The sequence below is a fragment of the Myotis daubentonii genome, chromosome 3 (assembly GCF_963259705.1).
Source record: "Myotis daubentonii chromosome 3, mMyoDau2.1, whole genome shotgun sequence".
Lineage (NCBI taxonomy): Eukaryota > Metazoa > Chordata > Mammalia > Chiroptera > Vespertilionidae > Myotis > Myotis daubentonii.
The window spans coordinates 190819940-190844912 of record NC_081842.1 but is presented as its reverse complement, the minus strand read 5'-3'; the positions used below and the strand labels follow the sequence as shown (position 1 = coordinate 190844912).

The 24973-nt window shown below is 55.9% G+C and overlaps 1 protein-coding gene across 7 annotated transcripts in view; it reads right to left on the bottom strand.

Moving 5' to 3' along the window:
* The window catches only part of PTPRF (protein tyrosine phosphatase receptor type F), an 80929-nt gene extending 56400 nt beyond the window's left edge, over positions 1 to 24529 (bottom strand). For 6 of the 7 annotated variants that reach the window (XM_059689850.1, XM_059689852.1, XM_059689849.1 and 3 more), the window contains exons 1-3: positions 10662 to 10791; positions 2450 to 2595; positions 2146 to 2287 (exon numbers count right to left, since the gene is read on the bottom strand). In XM_059689850.1, coding sequence (XP_059545833.1) covers positions 2146 to 2287; positions 2450 to 2595; positions 10662 to 10752 — 379 coding nt within the window. In that variant the 5' untranslated portion in view covers positions 10753 to 10791. Of the gene's footprint in view, positions 1 to 2145; positions 2288 to 2449; positions 2596 to 10661; positions 10798 to 24332 lie in introns of those variants that run through there. The other variant, XM_059689848.1, reaches the window with a different exon arrangement.
* Between the last annotated feature and the right edge of the window lie 444 nt (positions 24530 to 24973).

Here is a 24973-nt window from a genome sequence, read left to right as displayed (position 1 = left end):
GGTCATTTCCCAAATGCCAGGGCCAGGCTGATGGCTCACTGCTGGAGCAGACACCAACAGAAGGGAGGACAGTGTTGGAATACTTGGCCTCAGGTCATGAGTGGGGAACCTGAGATCAGGGGTGGCCAGGTCAGAACACTGAGCAATCAGTGATCCTGGCCCAGGGCCTGTCCTCTGGGCCCCCGCCCCACAGGCATGTACCACCCATGGGAGTAAAAGGTAGGAGCTGCACCACCAGATAAAGCCAGGCAGCACAGAAGCCAGGCACCGCCAGCTCAGCTGCCTGGGCCCCAGGATGTGCAGCTTCTAGCCCAACATTCCAGCAGCTACCGTTCATGTGGAATCCTGTGAAATGCTTAACTGCATCATATGTGACCCTCCCAACCAGCTTGGATGCTAGGTAGGGTATCTCTATTTACAGGTGGAGCAAGTGAGACTCAGAGGTATAGTTACTTGCCCAAGGTCACGAGGTGAGAGACGTCAGAGCCCCTGCTCTTAACCACTGTCTTCCACTGCTCCTTGAAGGGGGAGGCCCAGCCCTGCCTCACAGGAGGCACACAGACCAAAGGAATTACTGAATGGATGCGTGTGTGAACCCATAAAGCCATAGCGTAAAAATGGCCAATGTGAAAAGATGCTCAACTGCTCTTGTAATCAAAGAAATGCAAATTAAATCGAGATGCCATTTTTTGCCTATTAACTTGGCAAAGATTTTTTTTTTTAATGATAATTCCCACTGCTGGTAAGAATGTGCAGAAAAGAGGCCCCTTATGACCTGCTTGGTGGGAGTGTAAACTGACACAATCTTCTGGAAATATTGAAAACCTTAGAAACGAATGTGCCATTTTGATCCAGCAATTCCAGTTCCATGAATGTAGAATAAGGAAATAACCAGGAAGGGGAACACATCTTATCTGCAAGGACGTGTAGGGCACCTGATTTGTAAAAGCAAAAACCTGGGAACACCATGTGTGTCCAACAATAAGGGAATGGCTAAATAAATGAGGGTACTTCCATGTGACACTTGCCCACAGCCATTAAAAATAATGATGCAGAAGAATACTTAATGAAGAGGAAGATGTTCACGATACGTTTCTTTATAAGGCAGTCTGCAAATCATCGGGCAGAATGCGATCCCATTTTTGTTATATAGATATTGCATGCACGGAGAACGGACTATGAGGAACTAACCAAATGTTAATAGCAGAGGTAAGGTAACAGGTGATTTTTATTTTTTCCTGTGCGCTATTTTATACTTATCAAGTATTCAATAGTGAACGGATAATGTCATTGTAATTTTTTTTTTTTTAAAAAAAGCAACAATCAATACTGTATTTTGAAAATACATGCAGACACATTCAAACTGATGAATCCATGGTGGCTGGGGGCTGATTATGGCTTCCTATGTCCCAGGAAAGTGCTAAAGTGTTCTTCCCCTCTTCGCTCTGTGCCCTCCAGCTCCACACACCAGTGAGGAAGCTCCATGCCCTCCTGCCTCTGGGCCTTGGCACATGTGATGCTGTTCTTCCTGCCTACCCACTCAAATCCCACTTCCCCTCAGGACTCAGCTTAGGCAGCAGCTCCCTCTCCCCTGTGCTCCCCCAGCCCCCTGGCTGCGCCACAGCACTTACTGGAGATTGAAGTTTAGAGGGCCTGCTCAGAAGACCCTCTGAATACAAGGCAGCATTCGGGAATGTTTGTGAATGAATGGAGGAGCCATCAAGGCAGAGAAGACACTAAAATCCACACACGGCCCCAATCCCCATCTAGGGCCCTTGCAACAGGAACACAGCTCTCTGAAGCCCACGGGAAAATCTGATCCACTGCGAAGAGCCACGTAACCCAAGCGATACACAGCTGTAGCCCACATTTCAAGTCACACCCTAGAGCCCCCCCCCCCCCCCCCAGATAAATGCCCCATCTCAGCAGAATACAAAGACCCTAGGCACACAGCCTCAGCACAAGCCAAACAATCCAGGTCAGATCCAGCAACCGTCCCTGTCCACTGCTCAACCACAGAATGTCCAGTTCTCCTTTCTCCCAAACACACAGGGCAGGGGCAGGGCAGGGACAGGGCTGGCTGGCTGGTTCTTCCCAGACATCCGTCTACCCACCCACCATGCCATGTCCTTCCATGGCACTTACCTTCCAGCACCGAGAGCTTGGCACTCGTGTTGATCTCTCCCAGACTGTTGGTGGCCGTGCACTCATAGATGGCTTCATCTCGCTGCACCCGTAACGGCTGGATCCGCAGCACGGACCCTGCCCCATCATCAAACTCAATTACCTGTCAGAGGACAGACACTTGGTCACAACTTGCTCTGGGCCAGCCATCCTCCTGCCTCCAAAAGGCCCCCGGAGAGAGAGATCGCGGGCAGTAGATGTGGGACCAGACGCTGCAGTAGGCAGACCCTGAGCCCGATCTGACACCTCCCGCCCGAGGACGTACCTCAAAGCGCTGGGAGCTGACTTTTTTCCCCTTCTTCATCCACGTGATACGCGGCTTGGGTTCCCCCGTGGCTTGGCACACGAAGGAGGCCACCCCTCCCGACAGCCCAGTCTGGTCCTCAGGGACCTTAACGAAGACAGGTTTGCCTGGAGAGATGGAGACACCACGTCAGCACAAGACAGTCACTACAGACATGGCCAACACTAGGTGGCAGTCATGGGGATGGGGTCGTGGCAAAAAAGACCTACAGAAGAAATAACGGTAACACCTAACCCTTATGCAGTGCTATGTGCCAGGCACACTTCAGACAGCTGCAGACGTATAAAGTGGGTGCTATAATTACCTCTGCTTATAAAGAAGAAAAATAAGGCACAGAGAGGCTAAGGGATTTGCCCAATGTGACACAGCAGGTTAGTGGTGGAGCTGAGATTTGAACTCAGGTATTCTGAGTCTGGAGTCCATGCTTTAACTACTACACATCTGTCTCCCATCCCCCCATCAATTCCAAGCTCTAGGACAAAGGCATGCTGAGAGCTGCTAGGAACAGCCCCAGCATCTCCCCCAGATTTGTTTCTCCCACACTGCTTTCCCCCTCAGGGATGGTACCTTCATCTACCCCAAGGCTCAAGCGAGAAACCATGACTCCTCCGGCCCCCACATACCAGCAGTCCCAGAGGTCTAGACATTCCACCTCCTAAGTGTCTCTGGACGTTTTCCCAGGTGAATGCTTTCCTGTAAATCTGCCCCCTCACCCTGCCCCCACTGATAGGATTATTGGCTTCTGACAGCCTGGATGTCTCCCCAAAGTGTCCACAGGGAGGCGGGGAGGCAGAGAGAGGAGGGGGTCCAGCCCCTGTACTGCCATGCCCACATCACCAGGAGCCCACCTGGAGCACCAGCCCCTGTGAACCCCACCAGCCAGGGTCACAGGACCGGAGAAGCCCGGCCCTCACTAAGACATAGCAACACCTCGTTAATCCTGACAGAGGATCCATTTCCTATTAATCAGGCCAATGAACAGCTCCAGGAAGGCTAATACCGTGGGAAATGACCTTTCAGTCCACCTGCTCAGTGTGGGTGCATCCAGGCTTGGCCGGGTCCCTGGCACCGAAATGTGTGCGTGCAATGACGACAAGTACTTCGCTAAGCACCCACGCTGCACCAGGTACTTTATCTCATTTAGTCCTTCGTCAGTATTACCCCCAATTACAGACTCAGAAAGGTCAAGTCACTTGTCCAAGGTCACACAGCCAATGAGTGGCACATCCGAGACTGGAATTCAAGCCTGTTTGATTCCAAAGCACCAGGCACAAGACAGTGCTCATGGTATTGGCGGAGGCCTCATCAAGAGCAGGGCCAGTGGTGGGTGCCAGAGCCAGACCAAAGAAGGCCGAGGGGGGAGTGTGAGGTGAAGAAGTGGAGAGAGGAGTTAAGTGACCCTGTAACGGGGAAGATAAAGAAAATATGGCACCTGGAGAGCCTGAGGGTTGGAGATTTTTCACATTTTCTCTTTTCTAAGAAGGTAAAGACAATGTTTAAATGCTGATGGGAAGAAGCCAGCAGAGAGGAAGAGGGTGCCAATCCAGTGGAGAGAGGAGGGACAGCAGATGGGGCAGGTCCCCGAGAGGGGAGGGTTCAGGGGGAGCACAGGGGTCAGGAGTGAAGCTGCAGGTACAGAGAGTAAGGGGGGCTTAGCCTTGTGGGGAGCAGGGAGGAACCCATCTTACTGAGCGCCCCAGGGCCCAGGGGGCTCCAGAGGCTTTATGTAATTACTGAGCCAACCACGTTTTCTGAGCCTCCATGTTCTCATCTGCACAATGGTGCTGGTGACAGGGTCTGTGCAGATGGAATGTGATGCCTGTACACTGCTCCCACAGGCTCCGCACGCGGTGGGCCGTGCGTGAGGGCGGCCCTTAGCACTGTAAGTCTTAAAACAATCCCAGGAGGTAGGTTGTATTATCATCCCCATTTCTAAAATGGAGACTCGGGAGGTTAAATAAAGGACAAATCACAGAGTGATTTGGGGGTAGAGCCAGGGTTGGATCTGGAGTTCCGAATCCTCAAGTCAGGGACTCACCTGACTGCTCTCGAAGGAGCTGGAGGAGCCAGGCACAGCCTCGCTGGGGAAACACATAAGCCGGCTGGGGGCCAGAGTGCCATGGGGACAACACCAAGGTTCAGGAAGCCTGTCTGTCCCACCCTTCTCCCGGCCGTCCTCTGAAGGAGGCTAAGGACGCCCCCAGTCTGCAGTCGTCTGCTCGGCCTGTCTCTTTCAGATAGGTCCTCAGGACTCGTTCAGATGGGCGACAGGACTGTCCACCCAGGCTCCATAGGCGCGGGGGGGGGGGGGGGGGGTGCGGCGGCACCTCCTGTCCATCGCTACACACACTGTGCACCCTTCCTCACACCTGAGGACCTCCAGACCGTCCTCCTCTCCTCCTGCACTGCCACCACCTTGGCACAGGCACCCTTTCCCCTAATTGGACCTTCCACCAACCTAACAGGCAGTGTTCCTGCCTCTAGTCTTGCCCCCTCCAGCCTGTTCCTCATTCAGCAGCCAGGGTGAACTTACAGCCTCTCTTCCCTGATCAAAACTTTCCAAAGGCCTCCCGCTGCTCTCAAAACAAAATCTAAACTATCATGGCAGTCAGGGCCCTGACAGGCCTGACCCCAGAGCCCTGGCTTCCCATCCCCTGGGTAAGCAACCGGCCTCAGGGCCTTTGCACAGGCTGGTTCTCTTCCACATACCTCTTTACCCACTAACGCCTATTTGCCTTTCTGAACTCAATTTAAAACTCATTTCCTCAGGAAATGTTCTTCGGTCCCCCTGTCATCGTCCCCACCTCCATGAGCTCAGTTCCTGGTTTAAAGATCTCTGGTCATTCCACCTGCCTCTCTCATAGCACTGCTCCTGTGTGTGTGGTGTACGTGTGTAAGGTTATCACTTTTTCCACATTTTGGGGAGTATTTGAGTCATAGCTGCTTCCCCACCTAGGACAATAGCCCTGGGCAGGGCAGACACCATGCCTCCCTTGCCTCCTGTCCTGTTGCAGTGCCCGACCCAGTTCCTGGCACGCAGGGGTGCGGAACAAGTGGAGAGGCAACAGACAAGAGGAGGCCTGCAGAGGATGGAGTCTGCAGCCCCTCACACACCAGGGGGAAGCCCCCTCCACCAGGGAGGGAAGCCCGGGTAGGAACCCTCAAACCCTCCAAGGCTCAGTCTCAACGAGTCTGCACAGAAACCGGAGCTGGAACCTGCTGAACCAGAATGGCCAGGCAGGTGTGCCTGGGGGCGGGGCAGGGCCTCAGCACCAAACAAAGAACCAGAAACTGGGGGAGTGGCTCTCAGACAGGTATGGGTCAGGAGAAAGCAAGCAGGGGAAAGGCCTTAGTACTGTGTGGAGGCTGGACTGGGCCCAAGGCCTGGGGCACGTAGGAGGCAGAACACCCCTTGGAGTCTGGAGTGGGGCCAGTGCCCCACCTGGCCACCCACCCACCCACCCACCAGAGTTTGGCAAGACTAGCAGTGCAGCCCAAGCCTCAGGCAGCCCAGGGGGCAGGTCCCTCCCCCTCAGTCTGGTCCAGCTCTGGTTTTCCTCAACACCCTCAAGTGCCTCCCCACCTGAGGGCACCTCACACAGCACAGGAGCCAAACCAAACTCCAGCTCATCCTCGTCCCAAAGCCCTGCCAAGCCCTCGCCCCTTTTGTTCACCGGGCAGACCTGTGAGTAGGTAGCAGAAACTTGACAATGTCTCTCCCCAGCCCCAAACCCTGTGCCTATCTCCCCACTCCCTTCCCCACACTTGCTCCTGCTAACCTCCCTCTCCAGGCTCACCTATCTTGACTCTTTCAAAAAAACACACACAGCATCTACCATGGGCCACGCACTGTGTTCTGGAGCACAGCTCAGCCCCCCACCCAGGCCTGCTCCGACAGGCCGGGCCGTGGGCACCTCCTTGTCTTTGTGTGCGCCCTGCCCCTCTCGGGCGTCCCACCCCCCAAGCCTGTGGGAGCCTGTTCAGCATCCAGAAACCCTTGGGCTGCTGAGACCATGCGAGGTGGGAGAGAGGAAACGGTGGGCTGGCCTAGTAGTGGGTGGGCACCCCGCCCCCCCAGGGTCCGGCGCTGGGGACAGCCAAACTGGGCCCCTCCAAGGCTCCTCCACCGAGACTCGCTGCTATTTTGTGCCTTCCCTGCGGAGTACCCATGCACACTACACAAACAGCACACGGAAGCGGAGAGCAGACACGCAGTAGCGAGGGACTGCCAGGCAGGGGAGGGAGCTCCTGGAGAGGTGATTTCCCAAGGCCCCCAGCCGCCTAATGAGCTGGGGACTCATTAGTCCTGGCTCCGGTGACCGCCCCTGCCCCCCACCCAGGAAGCAGGCTCAAAGACAACCCTGGGTTCTTGGGGACACACAGAGAGCCCTAGGTCACGGTCTCCGATGGGGGAAGTACATACTACGTGCCAGGTGCCTTGAACAGGTGACCCCGGTTAACCTGTTCAGTGATTACCTGCGTTGCGCAATAGGAAAACAGGCCCTGAGAGAGAAAACCGCCTGCTGGAAGTCCCACAGAGGGCAGAGTCTAGACGGGAGTCCAGGTCTTCGCTACCCGTAAGGACAGGGGGGAGGCACAGCAGAGCTGCGTGCAGCACCCTGCATGCTCCAGCTCCGCAGGCTCTGGGGGGGCGGGGGATGATATGACAGACACATCCTCAGCTACTCAGACCCTGGTCCCCACGCACCACCTACCCCTCCGGCCATCAGGCATCCGACTCTCGGCTCCTAAGATTCCAAGTAACTGAGCCATAACCAGGGTGCCTGCATCCCTGTCTATCCCGCGAGGTCTGGGGACAAAAGGGGCATGGTTCTCACTGTGGCTCTCCCGGGAGCTCCATGGAGAAGCCTAGGCCCACCAGCGCTTCTCCCCCAATCTCATCTCATTATGTGATACCCCCATTAGCAAATGCCCACTCACCCTGCAGGGGCTCCCCCTCTTCCAGGAAGTCTCCCAACCCTCCTCCCAAGATCCTTAGGTCACTGCCTCTGGGCCCAGCCAGGTCACAGCACCCGCAGCAGTCACCCACTCTGCAGGTTCCGAAGGCAGGCCTGTGTGGATGCTTCCCGTCCAGCACCTGACCTGCATGGCAGATCAGCAGCAACCTCCTCCTGCTCAGGACCACCTCTGGCCCCACCGCCTCCCCTCGAGAAGCTGGGGGAACTGCCCAAGCCCCAGGTGCCCAGGTCTCCATTGGATCTGATGAGGCATTGATGCTGGGGCCTCTGGGCTACCTCTGGCAGCTGCTTCCCCACCTCCCTGCCCTCGGCTCCCCTCAGAGGCCAGGGCCCCCACTCATCTGTCTCGTTAAGAGTCCTATAGAAACACATTTGTCCGCTCCACGCTCCACTGCTCCGGTCGTCAATTCTCTGGGGTGCTTGCCCTACCTTTTGCGGCAGCACCTGCCCACGTTTGCGGCTCGCCCCTGGCTAGAAGTCTCCCAAGCCCAGCTCAAGCCTGGCCACAGCAGGGGGACAGATCCAAAAGTGGGTGCAGTATAAGGCAGGCCTGGAAGACAGACCCTGCCTCCCCGGTCAGGTCACCACGGCCCAGCCCAGGCCCCTGTCTCATGGTTCTCTGCCTGGGAGCAGAGCCCAATTCACCTATTTCAGGGTCTCTGGCTGGTTCCTACATTCAAGACCCTGACCTCTGGTTCTTAAGGGACCAGCGTGAAGGTTTTGTTGACTCTGCTCTAAAAACTGTTCAGCTCTGCACCAATTCCTACTGGGGGTCCAGGCCTAACCCACCCCTTCATTCACCAGGATCTGAGCTGGACATGGCCTGATCCCTCAGAGCTCACAGTCCAATAGGACAGGCAGAACAAAGCAGAGAGTCACAATCATGCAATCTGAGGCGAGCACAGAGGACTAGCACATGGAGGAAGTGATGGCTCCAGGTGAGCAGGAACTGGTCAGGGAAGGGGATGGGGAGGAGTGTTCCACGCAGAGGAAACAAGAGGAACAGAGGCCTGGGGAGAACTGAGCACTGAGCGAGGTCTGCATGGGGGGGGAGGATGTGGGAGGGGAGGGTCCAGAGTGCAGGATAAGGTTGGCAGATGCTTGACAATGCAGGGCCTAAAGAAGAGCTGAGACCCTTAGGCTTGATCCTGAAGGCAACAGAGAGGCGAGTGAGGGGTTTTATTATTTTTTTTAAATATATTTTTATTGGCTTCAGAGAGAAAGGGAGAGAGAGAAACATCAATGATGAGAATCACTGATTGGCTAGAGGCCGCAACCTGGGCATGTGCCCTTGACTGGAATCGAACCCGGGATCCTTAAGTCCACAGGCCGGTGCTCTATCCACTGAACCAAACCAGCTAGGGCAGTGAGGGGTTTTAAACAGGGGGGTTGGGGGGTGACATGATTAGGCTTTCATTTTGCAACGTGACTCTTACTTTGGAATGAAGAATGGATTATGAGAAAAGAGAGAGGAGAGCCCACACCAGAGCTGAGGGTGGCTTGGGTGAAGGGAGCAGAGAGAGAAGTGGATGCATTCCAGAGATATTTAGAAGGCAGAAACAACAGAACTTGGTGATGGATTAGATGTGGGGTATGAGAGGGAGGAGGCTCGGAGGAGGCCGAGGTTTCTGACTTGGGTGGCTGGGTGGGTGGTAACGCCATGCGCCAGGAGAGAAAACACAGGAAGACGAGCAGGTTTGGGGGGATGAGAGTGAGGGGTACAGGCTGGGGCATGTTGGGTCTGAAGCAGGGGGAAAGGCAGTTATTCTCCCAGGATGTGTTGACTCCGAAAGCCCAGCTGGGCGGTCCTCCCTCTGGCTTCACGCTCCCTGTCTGAAGGCCCTGAGTGTGTCCAGGGTGGGGGAGGGAGAGCAATGTCCAAGGGCCACAGTGTCCAAGGGCTACTGACCACACCTAAGTCTTGACAAGCCTTCGCCTCCCTGCCAATGCGGGAGACACCTGATGACTTTTACCCCAACCTGCCCCTACAGGCTCAAGCAGCCTCCAGCCACCCCCGATCCCCACCCCACTCCGGCTTGTCCAGCCCTCTCACTGCCTGCCCCTCAGTGCTCCCATTACCCCTCACCTCCGCGCCCTGGGAGGAATACCTCCCCTCCCTCTTGCCCTTCTAGCCCCACCAGGGAGGACAAAGGGCAGGAGCTCCAGTCCAACCCCTCTCCAGATCTGGTCCTGAATAATTAATGAGCCATTAGGAGAAAGGGCCTGTGTGGAGCAAGGAGAGAGATCTTTGCCTAGCGACTTGGAGAGGCGGGTGTGGAAAACCCTATGGCCTGCTGACCCCTGGGTTGGCCCCGAGCCACCTCTGGGCTCAGAACAGACTGGGAACAGCCCCTTCCCCCAGGGACCTTGGCTCCGACCTCGCCCCTCCCCCTCAGTGTGCAGATTGGCTAAATCCGCCCTGTGCCCCGCCTCCCACCAGTAACCAAGCAATGGTAACCATGGTGACGGGGCGGCCAGTCTCGTAGTGCCAGGCAGGGGGAAGGGCGGCAGGAAAGGGATGAAAGTTCGGAGTTGGATCTGGGCAGGGGACAGTCCCACCTCCCCCAACACACACACAGGGGTGCTGGAGCCCAGCTGCCTCCTGGGCAAGTGCAGAGGGCCGGGGAGAGGGGGATGCCCCTTTGACTTGAAGATTCAGGGGAGAGGGAAGGAGGGGCTCAGTGTCTCCACACCTCAATCTCCAGGGTCCAGCCCAGGGAAGAGCTATAATGGCTCTGCCTTCTGAGCCCTCTCTGTATCTGTGGATACAAGTGGCATTCCATGGTCATTCACATTCCTGGTGCATCACCCCCCCATTCCCACGCCAACCCCCGACATGGCTCGCGCTGTGCCTTCTGCACAGATTTGCAGTGGCGGACACAATACACGCCTGAGCATGTCACCCAATGACCACATGAATCTTGGACATGTCGTACCGTCAGCCCATAAAACAGGATAACACTCAGACATGCCCAATCCTGCAGTGCCTTAAGGGACATGTGGCATTCCACAGGATGCACCCAGAAGCATGGATGGGGGCTCTCCGTGAGGGGTTCTCTCTAGGACAGGTCTGGGGGGGTAGATAGCCATCCTGTCTTTCCTAGTAGCTGGTCCTGCCCCCATCCCAGAGTCCTGCTAGGAGGGGCACCACCTTTTGAGCTGGGAGAGCCCACACCTTGAAGGGTCAGACTTACTGTCGCCATGGGCGCCCGCCACCAAACCAAGCATCACGAGTGCGGGCACAAGGGGCACCATCCTCCTCCTTGGGGCTGGTTCAGGGGCCATCCAGAGCTCCAGTGCCACGGCCAGCCACAGCCCAGGACAATCTACCTGTGACAGAGAGAAGGGCAAGCTAATCAACCAAAGGACTTATATGCAAGCACATAGGCCTAACCAATGGACACAGACAACAGGGGGGTGAGGGCATGAAGGGGGGATAGGGGGTAACATGGGGATAAGGACACATATGTAATAACTTAATCAATAAAAAAGAGAGAGAGAGAGAGAGAAGGGCAAGCTAGTTAGCTGTTATCCACCAATGTCCCTATTGCCCACCCATGCCACCTCCTGGCCTTACCACCCAGACACCCGCTCATCTTCACTGACCATCCAGAACCCAGTTCAACAGACCCCCCCCTTGTACTATTCAATGATCACCTTCTGACCCCTGTGACCACCTAGGCGCCTCACTGACCCTCCAGTGACCACCCCCAAAATAGCCCAATAGTCACACTGTAGGGAGAGAGTATAAGAGGCCTTCAGGTCATTCCCTAAACCTGAATAGGGGGCAGGGACGCTCCACCCCAGATCCTGCCTTCCCAACTGGCCTCCGTAAGGGGCAGGGACAGGGAAACGAGGTCAGAGATACAGAGACTAAACAAAACAAGACAGAGACAGAGATCAGGGAGAAGTTAGCAGACCCATACAGGCTAGGGACTCCAGAGCCCCCTGGGGCACCCTGTTCCCCCTCCTGTCTCAGCAGGGAGGGAACAGGCAGGAGGCCAGACCCCACATGCTGAGTGCAGACCTGAGCACAAACTTGATAGTGGCTGATAGGATCCAGAAATCAGAGGCTTGAAGTCAAAGCCACAACCTGTCCAGGTTCGCCAGGACACGCTCTTGACAAGTTGCAGCTGCCCACCTGGCTACCCTCATCCTACCAATTCCCATGGCACCTTCCCATTCCAATGGGAAACTATAGGGAGGCCCTAGTGGCCAGGGGTGGGGGTGCTGAACCCTAGATTCAACCCACACCTCCTCTGCTCTTGTCCCAGCAGGGACATGGGCAAACTTCACAGAGCCACAGGCTCCAAAGTGTCACCCACACAGACAGGAACCTGTGCATGGGGAAGATCACGTTTGGGCCGACTGAGTGCCTCCAGGCCTTTGCTCACACCACGCAGTACAGATGCACTGCGTCCGCGCCCAGCCCCACTGGGGAACTCCCGAGGGCCTCTTCCATGTCCCCACATGGAGGGCTCCAGGGGATTCACACCAGTGACCACCAGCTTTGTTTCTACTTTCCTCTGGGCAGGGGCTGGCACATAAGTCCCTCACTGATGCTCTAAAAATGCCACCAGACACAGAGGGCGAGTGAGTGACAGTGAACATACCTCATGGCCCTACAGTGGTATGCACTGACTCTGGTGGGAGAGTTGTGATCACAGTTGACCCACAATAAGAAAATTTGCAAGGAGGTGACAGGACTATAGGGAGAGAGTATAAGAGGCCTTCATAGAGGTGAACACGAAAGGACAGGGCTCAAAGATGGCTCTACTCCTTCCTAGAACTTGAATCCTAGTCTCAAGTGAGAAAGTCAAAGGTCATGAGATCAGAGGGCAGTAGGTGAGCAAAGAGGCTGGGACAAAGCAAGCAGGACTGTGAAGTGGAGCGGGCTGAACACAAAGGGAAATGGGTGGGAGATGTCCCTTGTCCTGAATCTTGCCGGAAGTCTGAGACAGGAGCTGAGCTGTGAAAGTAGGGGTATATGGGCATCCAGCCCCATCTATATAACACCTGGGGTTCCGCTCAATGATCACAGAGCTCAGGTGGCTGAGACCAGGAGAGGGAGCCCCCACAATTATGCCCTCCCTGCATGGCCATTTAGGGATGGAGGTCACATATCACAGAGCCCTATCTGGGCTTGGTCATCATGGCGCTGTGTTCAGCGGTGCAGCCAACAACAGAATTCAACATCCCAGCAGACATCAGGAGGCGAAACGCCCTGTCAGGCTGACAAGCAGGTATGGTCCCGACACAACCTCCTGTAGTCCCTGGGACAGATATCATGGGAGCAACAATACAACATTCAAAAGGTTTAACCTCAGGGAAAGCAGCCGGTGTGAACCCCCGCAGTGCAGATATCACAGGGACTCAACCCTGAGGAACAACAACCTGGGAGCATAGCTCCTTGGTTCGGACATAAAGGGGATGAAACTACATAAAACAGATATTATGGAGGTACAATTACACAGCACAGTCACCCTGAAATGTAACTCCCCAATATAATTATCACAGAGGCTTAATCCCCTGTAGCTGCCTTGGTGCACACAGCAATGTAACACCCAGGTGCAGACATCAGAGGTAGTTGTCTGGTCCAGACATCAACATAGTGTAGGGGTTCCACACATCATGGGAGTGCAGCTGCCTGGTAGACATTACAGTTGTATTACTCTCCAGTACTTTATCGTAGAGGTGTCACCCGTTATAGACCGAAAGGGTTCTATGTCCATAACACAGCCACCATGGGGATAAAACACAGAGCAGACAGCACGAGGGACAATGTTGGATGAGATTCTGACCATGGTGTCAGAGAACCTGGGCTTCTGGTAACCTCAGCTGGATGTGACAAAAGACAAGTGGCTCTTACTTGGGGACTCCAGGACCCCCTGTGTTTCTGGGTCTAGGGTATGCACGACACTGTTCAGGTCCAGAAAGCAGAACAGACAAAGGTGGAGAAGCTGAAAAGACATTTCCTCCCCAGAGAGCTCTTCCAGCGGCCCATGGACACAGGGACATGGCTGCCCAGAGAGAGAGGAGGTACGGGGACACACAAACACAGACACTTTCTCAGGGAACTACTCAGGCAACCATGTAGCTGTCCGAAGAAGGGCCTCTCCCTCACCGGCTCCTGGCATGAGCAAGCTGCCCTCCCGCCCCAGATTCTGGGCACAGAGCCTGTCCCGTGTCAGGTGGTGCAGGCCACTCCCAGCTCTGGGGCCGCCTCGTCAAGAGTGCCCGACCCCTGGGCGGCCCCCGCTCCAGAGTGCTCAGGGTCACCTGTGGGAAAAAGGTGGGCGAGGAGCAGGGAGGGGACGACGCCAGCCGTGCTGGGGTTGCAGAGAATCCGGCGTGACAGTGTTAAGAGCAGGGCATCCACTTTCGCCACCACGGCTGGGTGAGTCTGGGCTTTTAACACCTGAGATGAAACAAGGCCTGAACATTTGTACACGCAGGCGCATCTCTGAACTGCACTGTGGACCATCGGTTCTAACGAACTGACATGGACAGGAAAACAAACTCCACGCTGTATGATGCTGCAGAATATAATTAAATGTAATTTTCCTACATTCAGAATGGCTTTTAATATACAATATACCCTTTTTCTTTGCTGTCAGTGTGAAACTGCCAACTGCCCTTTCTTGGGAAGAACTGTCCTTTATTTTCAAATTTTGTCCTTGGTGTTAAAATGTCCTTTCTGGTATGAAATGATGGTGGTAGCAGATAGCAGTTTTTTGTGTTTTTTTTAAATAATGTCTTTATTTGACAAAATAAAAAATTGCCAACCCCATATCAGGCCCCCAAGTGCTTTTGGAAACTGTACTGGTTTGTGAAATCAAAGACCCTGGGAGTCACTTCTCTGAGGGAAAAGGGAGGAGGGAGCAGGCACCACACCAAGCCACGGGACTCAATACAATCGTCATGGAAATGCATGTTACACAGAGGTCACGTCACCTTCACACAGCCCAACCTAGCCACCCTTGTCAGCCTTAGAGCCCCACCCCCTGGGGGCCCTGTGACGCCAGAAATGGGGGGGGGGGGTGTTTCCCTGGCTGGAGCACAGAGGGGATCATTCTGACCTCCTCGTGAATATGCAAACACAGATTGATTTGTTTCCCTTTGGCACGTGTTGTTATTCACAAATATTAATTAATCTCCAAATACCACCTGTTCCTTCAGTCGCCTCCCCAGGCCGGAATCCTGGTTCCCAGGAGGCTGGGGCCCCAAAATGGACACCAGCAGAAGGAGGGGTCTCCAGGGCCCCACAGAGCGCCGGCCAAGGGGAGAGGCTGGTGTTTGAGCAAGAGGAGCCTGAGGGCAGCGAGAGCTGGAAGCTGTTCATCTTCTAATCAGCGGGCAGCTAACCGAGCCCTTTTGTCACGTCCTGGACAGTTCACGGCGTGGCACTGCAGCAGCGGCCACGGAGGCGGAAACAGGCTTGTTACACTTGGGAAGGGAAAACCAACATGTTTCCAACTCTCACCAAACCAACCGCCGAATTATGACCGGAATAAATCACAGGCTCAGCCGGGACCCCAGCCCTGGGGAAGGAGGCAGCCGACAGCAGGCTGCCTGTCTCTCTTCCAGCCAGCTGGCCTGTCATTGAGCGCAGCCACAGCTCGCCTGCCCGCCCACAGCTGGGCCCCCTCAGCTCCCGGTCTCCCCTGAGAATGGAGGGGAGATTAGAAAGAGTGTCCCAGAGTCTCGGGGGGCGGGGCGGGGAGAGAGGAGGAGGGCATAAGGTCCAGCAGAGGCTTAGCTTTGGGGGCAGACCCAAGGGACCAGCAGAGGCACCTTCCTACAGCCATAATCCCAGGCCACCAGCCCTCAGCCTCCCTCCGCAGGGGAGTGGCGCCTCCCTTGGGGTAATGCTCACCGATGTGGCTGTCCCCGGGGCCTCTGCACTTGCTGCTCTCTCTGCTGAGAAGAAGGCCCTTCTCCTGTCCCCACCTGCTCACCTCTCAGAACTCAGCTCAAGTGACCCACCCATCACTAACTGGCTCCCTGGACTGGCCACCCCCAGTTTTCCAGGTTTGTACAGATTAGTAAAGGCAGCAAGAGGTGATATCAACCCAGGGTGGTTCCATCCCCCGTGGGACATTACACAATGCCTGGAGACATTTGTCAACACTGAGGACAGGGGTGGGGGACAGGTGCTACTGGCGTCTAGTGGGAAGAAACAAGGGAGGCTGCTAGATATCCTACAGACATCGTATAAGAGGCCAGCCTCCACAACAAAGGGTTATCTGGTCAATGTCAACAGTACTGAGGTTGAAAAACCCTGACGTAGACAGCACGATCTTTCGCTGACGTAGCCTAGCATCTGCCCTGGACCCTGCCCCAGAGCCCAGTCCCCTACGAGCACCCTGGGCCCGGACCCAAGGAGGCCTCAGCCTGGCTAAACGCTTATACTAGCTGTCCCTGGGCCTCATCTTCCCCTCCCCCTCCAAGTCAGCACTGCCTCCAGAAACAGAGCTTTACAGGAACCCCACCTTCACACATGCCAGCAGCAAGTGGCCTCCCCAGAAGACAGGGGGTTTCACTTGCAGGCACCTTTTCTGGTAAGATTGGGCTCCCAGGTAGGTAAGATCCATCATCTCAGAATGGACAGGTAAACGGATATAAGGTATTCCCACACCCACCCTCCCCATCTGACCCTTCTCACCTGTGACAAGTCCTTTCTTGCTGCTGCTTCTAAATAACCTCAATGTCCATCTCACCGCACAGGACCTGGCCCCAGGCAGATGCCCAATACACGCTCATTCCCCGCCCCTGCCCAGGCCAGACCCCTCTCTTCCACGCCCTCTTCCTTCAGCCGTCTGTGCAGAACTGTTCAGTGAGCCCTGCTGGGCCCTGAGCCAGGAGGCAGGATGATGAACAAGACAGTCTTGGGCTCTGCCTTCAAGCTCTCAGAGGATGGCGCGACAGGAACTCATCCTCCCCCATCCCGCTCCTCCTCCAGGTCCCCATCTCAGTGACAGTGCCACCGTGACCCGGGCACCCAAGCCAACCAGTCCTCCTCAAATGCTCCCTTTTCCTCATCCCACACACCCAGCGGGTCAATAGCGGGTCAATACGTTTGAATCTGCCCTGCACCCATCGAACCACCACGCCAGTAAGACCTTCACCAACCGCCCTCTTTTTTTAAAAATCCTCACTCGAGGATACATTTATTGATTTTTAGAGAGGGGGGGGGGCCATTGATGTGAGAAAAATTGATTGGTTGCCCCTGTACACGCCCCAACTGGGAATAGAACCCACAACCTAGGTATGTGCCCTGACCTTCCGCAACCTTTTGGTGCACGGGATGACACTCCAAGCTACCTGGCCAGGGCAACCGCCTACCTTTTAAGTGGGCTCCGTGCCTCTGGTCACTCCCTCCCAATCCATTGTGCACGCAAACCAATGCCCCCTTTTTAGCTCACTTTGCTTGGCTGCTTTATTTCACAGTAGACACAATGTTTCATAAGTAGGCAAAAGGATGGGAAAATAGGTAGAGGAATGCACCAATGCTGCTTCTCTGCTCAAGAGCCTTCAATGCCGCCACATCACCCTCAGCAAACAGTCCAGTCTTTAGCCCGGCATCCAAGGCCCATCATGCTCTGATTCCAGCCTAACCCTCCAACCCACCCACCTGTGCTTCTAGCGGAAAGAAAAGAGAAGTGGACCTCAAGGAGACTAGGAATGAGGTGCTCCGGATCCTACCACAATCGGCAGTTGAAGAGAACAGTCTTTTCTATAGAAACACGGTAAATGGAAAAGCAGCGATCCCAGGATGTCACCCAGAAGCCTATTTCACACCTACAGCAGCCGACATGCTGTGCATCAGTCCCCACCCACCTCCATCATCCATTCCGGTCAGACACCCGGGCAGCATCCCTGACACCTCCCCTCCCTCATGCCCCACATTCAATCCTTCACCCTGTCCTATCTACTCCACCTCCCTCAGAGAACTCAAAACCCCTCTCTCCACCTCCATCACCGCCGCCCTGGTCCAGGCCTCCGTCGTCTCTCAGCCACACGCACACCCCGCACACTTTGGGCACACTCACCAGGTCTTTGCTTGCTCACACCAGTTACTCTTGGACAACCAGCACACTTGGATAACCGAGGCCTCTGCTCCTTCCTGGAGAGAGTGGATAGAATGAGAACATTAAGAATTTCCTCACAGCAGAATAACTACTGACACAGAAAGACATTCAAAATTTACTGTTTATGCAGGGAGGGGAAAAAGCAGGTTATGGAATTGTTCCTGAAGGGAGATCCCCATTTAGTGACAATGCCCTTCACTTCACTCATTCACTCGCTTACTCGATACTCCTGAGCACCTACTATGTGCCAGACTTGCTCCCAGCCACCCAGGATACAGCTGCAAACAACACAGACCAAGTCGCTGGCTTCAGTAGTAAAACTGTGTCCAAACTCCTCGGCATAACCATCCAGCCAGTGGAGCAGCTGGCGAGGCCCCCTCTACAGCACTACCTGCCCATGCTCCCTTCCCTCCCACCAGCCAACTGCAAGAACTTCCTCTTCTGATCCTCAGATGTGCCACGTTTCTTCCAATCTCCCAGCCTATGCCACTGCCAGGAACACACTAGCCATGTTTTTCTAGCCAATTACCCCTCAGATCTCAGGGCCAATGGTTCTTTCTCACATGAAGTCCTAGACTACATGCTGGGCCTTGCTTTGGAGCAGTGACCACAAATGTGATGATTTATTTATTTACACATTTGCTGAGTGGTCGCTGAGTCACACCCCTAAGCGGGGTGTGTGCCCGGTCCAGCTCTGTATCCCCAATACCCAGCATAGAGCTGGCACATAGTAGGTGCTCCATCCAGGTCTGCTGAATGAGTGGATGAATGCATGAATGAGTTCACAGAAAACAGGCCAGCTTCGAAGAACCACACCAGCATACATGCAGCCTTCAAAGAAGCTTTAGAAACAATATTTATTTTTGACTTTCTGCTTCTCTATAATTTTTAAAATGAAGGCGTGCCCTGGATGCCTCCTCCGCTGGCACACATAGAGCAACAAAGCCCGGCCCCTTCCTTCTAGAACCATTACTGAGCCTCCACCAGTGTGGGCACCATTCTGGGTGGGGGTAGGGGCCAGGCACGCCCACTCCATCTCATCACCACCTCACCACAGCTCAGCGACTTGGCACCGCTGGTGCCCATTAGACATAAGCTACACCTCGAAACGGGCTTATCCTCAACCTCCTGCCCCCACATGCACATGGATCCCCGCCCCACAGCAATGCCATCTTAGTTCCTCCCAAAGCCGACACACGGAATGGGGCTCAGGGAGGGGGTCCTCACCAGCCCGGGCCAGCCTCCTGTGTCTGGGAATCGTCCTCACTTGAGACTGACCACCTTTGCCAACGCGGGAGATGTCCTCACTGATGGAAGACCCACCAGCCCAGTACCATCCGCGCTGACCCTGTGGGCCTCACGCTCTCCTGCCTCCATCACCCCCAGCCCCCAAGAACCAATAGTCCTGGGACTCACTCAGGATGGCTCCCCTCCCCCAGACCATTGAGTTTCTCCACAAAGTTCCCTTTGGCCACTGCTCCTTGCACACAGGCCGTCAGGCGGGTCTGGCCAGACAAACCAGCTTCCGTGTCCGAAACTCAAAGGCCCATTTGTCTGGGGACGCCAGCGGGGCCTCACAGTGCCAGATGTGAGGCTGTTGGCTCTGCCGCTGCTCAGGGACCCTGGGGCAGAGGAGCAGAGTCCCAGGCGAGAACAGGGAGGATCCGATCCCCACCCCCGCACCCCCAAGCCAGCTGGCAATACTGCCACTTCCATGGCCACACCAGGAGACGGGGGGGGGGGGGGGGGGGGGGGGGGGCCGGTGTCCACAGATGGGACCTAAACTGAGCAGGAGCCACACCTGGAAAAAGGTATGTGCTCCAAATGGCCAAAGGCGGTCCGAGAACAGATGAAACGGGCATTTGGAAAGACCCTAGAGCACACAGATTGGCATCAGGGCAGGATTCAACGGCACCTGGAACCACACCAGTCCAGGATCAGACTGGCCCCCAACCCACCTAGACAGACAATCAGAATCACCCCCAGCTTCGCCAGAATTACTCTAGAGACTCATCCTAAGATAAGCCCAGAACAATCAGAACTACTGCATAAACCCAGAAGATCAACTAGAAAGCTACTCAGAGGGAACCTGACTGGTACCGGAAACAGGTTAGATATCTCTGACTGGCATCCAGAAAGGCCTCAGAAAGGCTGAGGTTGGTGGCCAGGACCAAGATCAGGTAAGAAGGCCTTGGCAGCAGCCTGGGGCTGGCCCCCAGCAGGGCTCTTCGTCGTGGCCTGGCAGCGGGACCAGGAACAAGTTGAAATGCAGAGAAGCACAGATGCCCCCCCAGAGTAACCCTCAGGCAAGCCCCTTCGGCTGCACCAGGAACAGCTCCTGGATGCAGCAGCTACAACACTGCCGAGGAGCGAGAACCATCCTTTTCAGATCTGGAGGTTGGGGACACACGAAATACTGGTGCACCTGAACCTCAGAGGCAGATGTGGGAATAAAGAACCTCACTAGATACCCAGGGTTCAGGCGGGGTGAGGGAAATGGGCAAGTGAACATGCTGAGTCTGCCCCTCTGAGAATCCCCTCCATCCACTCCAAACACAGGGTCTCATCTCCAGGGCTTCTTGCCCTAGTCTCCCCATACGGGCCCATCTGTAGATCAAAAATACCCGAGCAACACACACAGTTGCATAAACACGATGAGGGATGAGAGCTGGGCACTCCCTTTGTGCGCTCCCCCAACTTGCTAGCCTAAGCTCAGAACTGCAGCTACTTTAGATGAGCAGGTGCCCTCACCTTAACAAGGTGGTTCGTAAAGGCCCCTCATTCTGGAGGTGGGTGTGCACCACCCATGTTGATCACAATAACAATGGCTAACACTGACCTGGTGCTTACTAGATGCCAGGCCCTGTCCTAAGCATTTGCAGCACATTAACTTTAATCCTCACAACAACCCTATACGGCACCGAATTTTATTACATGCAGTTGACAAATGAGAAAACTGACTCAGAGATGTTAAGCTTGCTCAAAGTTACACGGCTATTAAGTGGAGTTGAACCCCAGCAGTTAGAAACCAGAGTCTGTGGTCTTAACCACTGAGGTTGTCTTCTCTTGATGAGCACAGCTCTACACTCACATAACTCCATCCTTTCACAGGCCGAGGCTTCTCTCTCAAACTCCAGATGCTCACACTCAACCCCCTGCTGGAGGTCCGCCCACCCTGCCCCAACCTCAAATGCTGCATCTCAAAGCAATGTGTCCAACCCTGAGCTCATTATCTGCCTTCCAAATCTACCTCTCCTCCTAAGTCCCTAGCTCTGTGAAGGCCCCACTTTTCACTTCCAAGAACCTGGACTCCTCCCTCTTCCTCACCCCCACATCCAACAAATCATCCTGTCTTAATAAATGTGCCTTCTAAATGGCTCCATGCCACTGCCCTATCCAAGCCACCATCCTCTCACCTGACTTACCTGATCCCTCCTCCTCCTCACGGAGCATCCTACCTTCATCCATTTCCCATAACCACAGAATCCTCTTCCAGAAACAAATCTGATCATAACACACTCTGCACCTCCCACTCCCAGGCTTTAATCCTTTGGGTCTCCCTTGTGTTCTCAGAATAAAGTCACAGCTACTTAAGCGGGCATTCAAGGCCCTCTGTGATCCACTGTATCTCTGATACCCCACAAATAACAAGACCTCTGAGTCTTCACTCGTACTGTTTTTTCCTGTCTGGAATGCCCTGTCTTCAATTGGAAAACTCCTACTCATCTCTCAAAACCCAATTCAGATAGCCCCTTCTTGGTCTCCTCTGAGACTTATCTCACGTTGGCCTCTGGACTCTCCCCTCTGCCTTTTCATGTTAAATACCCCTAACTTTCTAACCTCAGCTCAGAATGTAAGTTGCTTTAGGTGAACTCATGATGAGCTCAATCTCAGTAGCTCCTAAGGGGTGGTGGGCTGCCTCTTCCACACAGCTGTCAGTCCCACAGGAAGCAAAGCAGCCTGGCTGAAAGTGCCTAGCCCAGAGTTTGGCACACAGTTAGCAATCAATAAGAGGTTACTGAATTGCTCTACACTCCCATGATGCAATCTGTTCCCCCAGGGACCATGAGCTTCTCAAGGGCAAGACCCTGGCTGCAAGCCTGGCCCAAGCACACAGCACTGTCATAATCACAATGGAAGCAAATGCCACTGCTGCTGACTGAACTATCATCCAGTTCCCTTGGATTTTCACAACAGCCTTGGATTAGCTGCCCCATTTTACAGGGGGTAAAACTGAGCCTTAGGGAGGAAATGAGCTCCTCAAGGTCTCAAGTCAGAAAGTGAAAGCTATATTGTGTGTCACAGCCTCTGTGGAGAAGGTCTAGCTCCCACCTGCCCCTGACCAAGGGCCCTCAGTAATGGACTTGCACAGTTAGGGTGAGGGGGGAGAGTGAGGGGAGCACAGATTGCCAGGGCCAGCATTTTGTTGCATTCCAATACAATTTCCAAGAAAAATTTTAGCCAGTCTCTGCTTACTATACCCCCCATGTGCCCCCAAAAAACCCCTGCTTCACCACCACTCAGATCCAGCCTCCTCTCTTAGAAGTCCCGATACCACAGCCACCTCACAGGGTGCACAAAGCTGGACAGAGAGAAGGTCAGGAGCTGCTGGGGGGAGAAAGACAGGGAGGAAGGAAGGAATAATATCAACACAACTTCCTTGTTAAAGGGAAGAAAAGAGGAAAGAGGAAGAACACATGGAAAAGAAAACACGACTATAGAGACATTTCAAATGATGAGGACGTTGAGCAAGCAAAAAATGTGCAAGAAAGTGGGCACGAGGATGCACAAGACTGTGAGTGTGCACACGCCCCTCCCTGGGTGTGCACGGTGGTGCTGTGAGAGCACAAGCATGAAGTGGTTGGTGCAGGGCATGCAAGCACAGCAGATTTCTGCTCTCTGGCTGCCATGCAGGCCCAAGTGTGCAAGTGTGAGGGCAGTGAGGCAAATGGATGTGTAAGTGGAGTGAGCTGAGTGTGGAGATGAGGGAGTGTGAGTGTGTGGCCTGTGCCCAGGGCTGCGGATGTGGGGAGCTGTGCTTGGGGAGTTACACCTGCTGCTTCCTGAAGTCCTAGGTTTGTACATATAATCAGTGAAAAACCGGGATTTTCTTGCTCTCTTGAAGCAAGAGTTAATAAGGAGCCAAGCATAGAATTTCCCGAGATTTCCTGCCAGAACCCTCCTCTGGATCACAACAGATCCCTGCTGCCTCCGAAAGAATCCCTCCGCAGACCCTTTCCCTTCTCAGGGGATCCCTCACTATCCAAGGCCCCACTGGAAGCACCACGGGGCTCCTTTTCCAGCCTCTCACCCCAGGGCACTTCCTGGATTCTCCAGCCAGATCCCGCACAGGGTCACTCTGGATGCCTGCCCTTGTCTGTTCAGGAGCCAAAGTGGAGCCTTAATCACCGACACTCAGCAGTCGGGCCGCCCAAGCTCTGCGTCGCTGTCCCCAGGGGAATCCAGAGGATCCCCTCACACTGGCAGCCTCCCTTCCATTCCCCGGCTCACACAGGGGCAGGCTCCCACTCCCCAACCTGTTCCACCCACCGAGGGGCCCTGCACTGGGGTGTTGGGGGAATGTTGAAATGGGGAGAAAGGCCGGCCCTTCCCCCACCCTGGGATGGAAGAACCAGAGGGGCAGCATTCCACAGAAATGGGGAGGGGGCCTAGCAGAGGAATGCGGAGACGCCAAGAGACCAGGGAGAGACCAGACAGAGAGACCCAGGAAGGGAGACTCAGAGGTGGGGGCGGGGGCCACAGCGAGCCCCGAGGAGGAGCACAGAGACCCGGGAGGAGAGAACAGAGACCGAGGAGGGAGAGCAGAGACAGACCCTGAGATTGCGGCGGGTGGCGGCGGGTGGGGGGGAGGTGAATTTGGCAGGCAGTGACACAGGGAGACGGAGATACAGAGATGTTGAAGGGCAGAGATAGAGACCGGGACACACAAGGAAAGTGAGAAAGAAGGGAGATAAACGTGGGCACCGCGATGAGGACTGGGGCACACCGGGACGGGACGGGACGGGACGCGGGCGACTGAGTGAACTTTCCGGAGAGGGTGCGAGTGGACACGTCCTCCCGGGGCAGGTCACTCCAGGGCCTTCTGGACCCGGCACGGGGTGGGGGTGGGGACAACCCGCCCCGGCCCCGGCCCCTCCCCAGCCCGCGCTGGCGACGGAGGGGGGTGAGGGTTCCAAACTCGCGCCTGGCGCACCCCGGGACCGCACGTGCGCCAGGGCCGCGAGCGAGCGAGCCGGGGACGCGTCGCTGCGGATCCCCTGCCGGCTGGGAGGGGGCGCCGGTGCGGCGGGGGCGCGGCCTGGACCCACCCGGGGCCAGGGTGGTCGGGGGAGGCGGAGGGCCGCCCCCAGAGCGCGTCCGCGCCGGGGGAGGGGGGCGGTGGGGCGGGGCGGGGGAGGGGAGCACCAATGCAAAAGGGAAACTTTGCACTGGGGGGGGCGCGGGCTGCGGCTCAGGTGCGGCGGGGAGGCCGGCAGAGGCGGGGGAGGGCGACGAGGAGCCGGTCAGCCGGCGGCGGTGGGGGGCGCGTCTGCCGCGGGCGGGGTGGGGGGGGGCGGTGAGCGCGAGGAGGAGTCGCCGGGTGAGGGGGGACCGAGCAGAGGCTGCGGGCGCGGCAGGTGGGGGCGCGGCCCGGCCTCAGCGGCGCCCCAAGCCCCCCGGGACCGCCACCAGCTCCGCTGGGCGGACGCGGGAAGAGGGCGGGGGCTGTGGGGCAGGAACAAATGCGGAGGGGACTGTCGGGGGGCCACTCACCGCCTCTCCAGGGGCCGTCGGTCCGCATGTCCCCCACGAGCCGCTGAGGCTGCTGCTCTCTCTCCTCTTCTGCCTCCGCCGCCGCCCCCGGGTCCCACTCCCGCCACCGCCACCGAGCTAGAGCCGGAGCTGGAGCCGCCGCCTCGGCCGCCGCCGCCACCGCCACCGCCAGCGCTCCCGCCGCTCCCGCTCCCGCGCCAGCTCCAGCCGCGCGCCCCCGCTCGCCGCGCCCGCGCCCCTGCCCTGCCGTGCTCGTGCCCGGCGCCGCCCCTCCCCTCGTGCACTCTCGCTCAGAGAACCGCGGAGCCAAGTAGGCCCGGCGAGGCCGCAGCCCAACCCCGCGTGCAAACGACTGGAACTCCCGGTATGGAACCGGAACCCCGATAATGAGCATGTACAGACCCAAACTCCCATACGAGGTCCAGATCCTACTAGTGGTTCCCAGGCCCAATATGAATCTGATACTACCCCCAAGTCCTCCCCATACTGATGCAAATCGAATATTGAGCCCCGACCCACCCCCCAACTCAATATTGAGTTCAAACCCCTGAATCTGAAATTGGCTCAAGCAGTGATTTAAATCTGAAGCCCCATATGGAGCCCAAATACCAATTCTGACTCTAAACCTCCTGATCACCTCT